Source organism: Leiobunum rupestre, chromosome 3, assembly GCF_980474605.1.
Source record: "Leiobunum rupestre chromosome 3, qqLeiRupe1.1.hap1, whole genome shotgun sequence".
Classification (NCBI taxonomy): Eukaryota; Metazoa; Arthropoda; class Arachnida; order Opiliones; family Sclerosomatidae; genus Leiobunum; species Leiobunum rupestre.
In genome coordinates, this window is record NC_143386.1 from 65,435,385 (window position 1) to 65,441,995 (window position 6,611).

At 35.5% G+C, this 6,611-nt stretch overlaps 1 protein-coding gene across 1 annotated transcript; it reads right to left on the reverse strand.

Moving 5' to 3' along the window:
• Window positions 1-709: 709 nt before the first annotated feature.
• LOC149954303 (uncharacterized) lies at window positions 710-6,398 on the reverse strand. The gene is made up of 6 exons (XM_090170323.1): window positions 6,282-6,398; window positions 4,644-4,841; window positions 4,404-4,478; window positions 1,293-1,334; window positions 1,110-1,235; window positions 710-894 (listed from the first exon to the last, which is right to left on the reverse strand). The coding sequence occupies exons 1-6, from the start codon at window positions 6,351-6,353 to the stop codon at window positions 772-774; spliced, it is 636 nt and encodes a 211-aa protein (XP_090026449.1). The 5' UTR covers window positions 6,354-6,398; the 3' UTR covers window positions 710-771.
• Window positions 6,399-6,611: the final 213 nt, after the last annotated feature.

A 6,611-nucleotide genomic window follows, 5' to 3' on the forward strand; every position in this document is an offset into this window, starting at 1 on the left:
TTTTTAAAACTTAAAGTGTTCGGGGTGATCCTTACTAAACATATTACTTTTATTTCAGCTTGCTATGGTATAGTATAGTATTTAAAAAAAATATATGCGAATTTCATGGATATTAGCATCATCCCAAAGCTAGCCGAAAAAATGTTACTTATAATAATATTAAGGAACCACATTAAGCCCTGGTTATCTCGATATAATAGATAGCCCCATATAATACTTAGTTATTTGTAATGAAGTTTAATTTTAAATTAGCAGAATTCTGAAGAGGAAGATAGAGCTATTGGTTTACTGCAGCAAAGGATTAGGAACGATTAAAAGTTGTAAAAAAATAATAAGATCTGTACAATATTATACGAACTTTATAGGCAATAGTGCCGAGGGAATCTTAGTCTTTTGCCCTGACGCGATAGCTAACTTTAAAAATAGTTACATAATAAAAGAAACTTGGTTTTTAAAATTATATTTTATTACAGGCTCTAATTAATATACCTTTAAATATTTTCTAAGGTATACACATTTTTATATTTAAAATTTTTTAATTTGTTCGTTTAATTCGCGATTTCTTTAAATTTTAATTTGAATGTAAATAGCACATATTTTTCGCAAAGTTAAAATTTATATACTCTAAATTATCTTCCTTTTCATATATATATATATATATATATATATATAAAATTTCTTATAGTTAAATCATAATAAACCCTATTTTAACTGTATTTTAAGAAAAGTTTCCTAGGCTAAAACATAGTTTTCAGTCATTTCTCGCTGTTTTCACGGATTTGTGTTGTCAACGTAAGCCATATTGACGACCTCTTCGTAAAACCTCGCCGAGTCGTTGTTTTCCAGTTTGCGAACTTCGTTCAAAATGGACATGGAATGACACTTGTCAATCCACTAACAGCAAAACGACAGACATAAATAAGTTAGTAAGTAGTGGGTCTCGACATTTGAAACGTGACTAAAGATGAGCAACAAAACTAGTTTATCCTAAAATTAGAAATTGTACAGTATCGATTTCCATATTTAGAACTATTCTTTAAAGCACAAAGGAAAAATTTCCATGTCGTCGTATGTGCGAATGAAATTTGTTTAAATGAAAATGAACTTACGAATTTCAAGGCGACAAGTATTGTGAAAAAGCCACAAATGGTCAAATAATCATAAAAAACTGCTTCACAATCCTCCTTTAACTGAACGAGAGCCGCTTTGTCAATCAAAGCCATATCCATTCGTTTCTGAAAGTCTCTCCTTAATTACATGTTAACTACTTATAATTGACAACAATATCTTACCATACATTGTCGCACAGCAGCCTCTCTGGAAATATCTTGGCACTAAATCAAAGCAAAAGAGCCAAATAAGTTACAATTAACAAGAACTATTCGGGTGACTGGGATTCTGGGAACGCCCGAGTCGAACTTTCTGTTGAAGCAATGCGAGACCGGAGATCACGAATAAAATAAAGCCCGAAACGAAATCTGTAGGACCATTATTTTAATGAATTTTCTTGTCAAAATACTCGATAAGTTATTAATAGATTAATTTTAATTTTTTAATTTAATACTAATTCGAATCGACTTATCTTTTTAACTAAATTCAACTTTTCCGAGATTTGTCGAAATATGAAAGAAAACGTTCCTCGGGCTGGTACTAGATGGGTTGGAACAATGACTTTTGTAATGAATATCCGTTTTTAAAAACGAGCTAATAGGCATGGATGGTGGTAAGCTCTTACGTTCTCAGTAACAAAAGGTTTCGTCATTCTAAATAGAACAACAACTTAAGAGTAGCCTGTGTGAATTAAGTTACAAATATTTCATATATCCCTTACGAGAGGTATAAAACTATGGCCACCTAGTTCACAAGTTCGACACCATAGCTGCACACCAAGACTTGGTCTCAGGCTTAGTCTCACCAAACGTTTTGTTTGGCCTTAGTCTCGTCTCGGTCTCATTAATTTCCCCAAAAACACGAGAGCTAGTACTTCTCGGGCTCATTAGTTTTTTCCCTAATATGAGAGATCGTCCCGGGATCATATTTTATTTGTCCTAAACACAAGAGCTCGCCTTGAACTCACAAAAATTAAACATAAAATAATATATAACCTCAGGAATCCATACCTCTACTTGCAATGCTTATCCGGCCGTATCGCGTATGGTAAGATCAATCGGACGGCTTTGGCCCCGCATACGAGAGAAAAAATCCTCTATACGCGAGCTTCCCTCTCACGTTGTTGTATATTCAGTTAACATAGTGACGTCAAAAAAAACCGTCGGCCACATCGAGAGAAAATCGGCCGCGATAAGCATTACAAGGAGAGTTATGGATTCCTGATCATCTTTTAAAATCGGATTTTTTTTTCCTATCCACTATCAAATAAATTTCATTTCGGTTAGGCCTAGCTACTAGCTCTAGGAGTAGGAGCCAAGGCTAGACTACCTTACACACAGCACGATACAAAAGTCAAACGAAACAGCCGGGCGACCAGGCCTGGTACTCTCTTCACTAGAACAATTTTCGAAAACTCTAGAAGTTTACTTTGGACTAATCGGAAAACGACTAAAAGTCTGAAAAATTCAGTTCGGTTAAGTTTTATATCTCGTATCCCCGGTCGGTTCGGCTAAACAAACAAAAAAATCGGGACTGGAGGACGAGGCCCGAGCCCCGAGGGTTCGACCAAGTTTGATTTTAAGCGTAAATTTTCATTATTTTACTGTATTTGTTAAAAGTTACATTAACCAGATATAGCATTTAAAACTTATTTGTACAAAAGGTAAATCTGGAGATTCAATCTCTTCATTGGGCAAAGATATTAATTTTGAAGCGTTTTAAAAGTTTACCCCTGAAATTATATTTAAAAAAAAGAATTTATGGCTATATCGATGATAATTAAAAATTGTAATACTAACCATTCGGCTTTTTAGATTTGGGTGGTTTCTTTTGACAATAAGTGTGATCCCTTTTTAGCCCGAGGCCCGAACGAGGTCCAGATACCAAAGCAGACGATTCCGCTGAAACTTTTCAGACTAAACTTCCACTCCCACCTCTCCCACTAGGGAATCGCACGAGACAACGAATTTCGCGTACGTTTCTACCCCCTGGTTAAATCACGTTATCCGAAATAGCCAATTACGAGATCACAAGCTGTTTGCGCTTTAACTATAGTGCGAACAGCACGTAATCAAAGTTGGTAGTGTCGTTGACAGGGTTGGCAAAAACAGGAAAAATGTTAAAAAAATCTTTTCAAGCTAAATTAATGATTGATATATCTATTAAGTGACTAATTTGGTCATTGCAAATAGGAGAGACGATAAAAGGCCAGAAGAGTGAATAGAATCGAAGAATATACTGCTATTATTATTTTTTTTTTGAATTTTGCCACTGGAGGTGGAAAAAACCATGGATTTTCCACATGTTTTTAACAGGAAAACAATAGGTTGAAAAAACGCGGAAAAATCTCGTTTTTTTCCAAGAAAAAACAGCGGTTTTTTCCACCCTTGGAAAAATTGTGCCAGTCCCAGTCGTTGAGAAAGAAAGCGTTACGGTTACGGCCCGTGTAGCTTGTATCTTCCGTGATACGCTGTATTACCCCACCCTAGGATTCATCTTGATTTTAGGTAAAGAGCGCCATCTCTTGAACGGAACAAGAGTACTGTTTTATAGGTATTATTATTTTAATTATTATAAATATACATTTTTTTATAAAATATGGTATTTTTTTATAACATTTGCATATCACGTATAAATTAAATTCATTATTCAATAATTTAATTTATATTTATTTATGAATTAATCGTAGTTTATTTATTCATTACAAATTTGTTATAAAAATAACTTGGTTTATTGTTACAGCATTTTTCATAAGTATATTTAGAAGAAGCTATGAGTTTGAAAAGTTTTGTATTTGTGAAAGTAGCCATAATTAATACTTTCGATTCCGCTCACTAGATGACGGCATTTGACTCTTACAAAACCCAATCAAAAACAATTGGTAATGGAAATGAAATTGGTGGCGGTTTAAAGTTATTCCTAGCGTAAATTAGTTTTTGGTCAAATTCCACTTCATATGGATATTTATTCTATTATAAACCCCTTTTTCTTTTAAGGTTAAATAGGTTTAGAAACAAAATTCTTAAATAATTTATGAAGGTATATATGCTTTATGCAAATAACAAATTATGTAGATGCATATATCTCTCGCAAGAGATATTTTAAACTTCCTTAGAACAAAACACCAATTGTTTATTTAATTCGAATTAAAACTAAGTTTTTAATATAGCTTATCTCCATAATTTTTTTTGGGTGTTTCAATAGACGCGGTAAAGTTACGGAATGCAAAATTTTAAAATTAGAAATAAACCAAATTGTTTGAAGCAGTAATGAATTCAGGTAAAGTGACCTACCGCATGTGCGATTATCACAGTTGATGCTCCAGTAACCGCAGTCAGGCAAGTAAAGACCCGTGACATCATAACAACCTGTGAATGAGGACATGTCCTAATTAATCGACCCGATACTCCGATCTGCAGTAGTGGTGGCTCCGGGAAGGGAAAGATGGCGACATTTCTTTCAACACAAATGGAATAATCTCTACCACCTGCCAAACCTCCCGGAGCCTCCACTGGTTCTGGTTATATATTCACCGTCTCTATGACACGCTTGTAACTTCTTTTCCCGAATAGGACAAGAAGTACTTGGATGCCAGTGGCCAACATAACGACTGTACCCAGGCTCCAGCAAAGGAGGGCCGCGTTGTAGTAGTGAGTCAGTCGTTGGTCAGAATTTGGGTAATAGAAGTTCAGAGCCAGAAGCGACAATGCTGACATGAGGAATCCCAATGGCTAAAATTCATACAAGTGACCAGAGTTAAAGCAACCGTAATTAGCAGCCATAAGAACCTTAATAACGACAAGCCTCGCTCATGGTTTGATTACTACCACCTAGGAGCAACAAACACCAGGAGAACGCAGCTAACCTTTAAACACGCTAACGCAGAGTTGTGTACAAATTTCATTGGACGAGCCTTTACGTTGAACGTTTTACGGAAACGGGAAGACAATTTCCGAATTTTCCCCTACCGACGGCAGCAGGCGCTAAAGCGTCTAAACAACGAAAAATGTACTCAAGAAAATCCACGACTTTTGACGGGTTGCGTTCTCCTGGCGTGGGGTGTCGTGTTTGTTGCTCCTAGCTACCACCAACCAACATTTTCAGCAATGAATGGAGGAAAGAAACCTAAGACGCGTTCATAATATCCCTTGAAACCGGTCTAAAATTCTTATTCGTCTCAATTTCCTTTGGCTTAAACTGGCACCGGAGGTGACTTAAAATGCATTTTAAGCTCTAGGGTGATGGTTGCTTAAAGCCGCGTTCACACTTGCTTTGAATAGATTTAAATCGATTCAAAACGTTTCGAAGGAGTTGTGTGTACTAGGCGAAATGGTTTTAAACCAATTCAAACCGTTTTCTGCCGCTTACGTGTGAAGGTAACTCAGGAGTGTTCATTCCGTTTTAGGGCCTAAAACTATGTTCTTAGCGGCCCTGTTTTTAAAGACGATTTTTACAGGTACTACGAGTGCCAACCCGTAGTAAAAACGATAGGTCATCCGAAAAAACCACCTATCGGATTTGGATCGAGTAGACATAGTCCAACTTATGTTTTGGATTTTTAAATCGAGGTTTTCTTTAGTTATTTCTCGATTTAATTCATTTAGCAGCTCTAACAACTTTGGTGCGCTGCATTCGATTAAGTCAACCGAAACCCCTATGAGTGCATGTAAATTCTTTCCACCATGGCAAAATAAGTGATTAAGAATAGTTTTAATTTTGAATAGTTTATTATTTTACTAAGACTTGGCAATAAATTCAAAAAGATAACCATCTGGGATATTTTGATATTTTGTGTGGTCAGTATAGAGCAAGCATTGGCGCCGGGATGATGCAAAATTACAAGTTTAATTTATGTACGTTAAATTTGCAAATTCCTTGCGTTCAACTTTAATGAATTCCCCCATAACAGCCTACGATACTGCGCGTATCAGGTTATTGACTATTAACACAGTAGCTGGATTAATTCAAGTTAGATTTTGTTACATTTCACGAGTAAACATTTTACAATATACACAGCATTAAATTTTTTTGTAGAATTAAAAAACTATTTCAATAATTAATAAAGTTAAGCATTCTTAGAAATATAATTTAAGGAATTTCGCCTACACGTAAACTTAAGAACGCTTTTGCAAACACTCGATTTCAACTTCAATTTTTAACATGAAACTTACCAAATTGATTAAAGTTCCCAAAGCCAACTTGTTGACCAACTTCCGGAAGGAAAGACGCGTCACTTCGTCCATGTTTGATACCAGTGCCGTTTGTTGCTTAAGACCCGACGCAAAACCAATTACTTTCTTCTCGAAAACTGATTAACTAGGTGGTATCTAAAATAATCGAATGAATGGGAACAATAAAGAAGCTAACGGAGTGCCGACAGACTAATGAGACTAACCTAGAAGACAGGGCACTTTCGATAGACTGAACCACTGTTTTCAAATCGTATATTTTTCTATGAACAGTTTTTTAACATAAAATAGGCCTTTAAGTCGTGTCCCGTA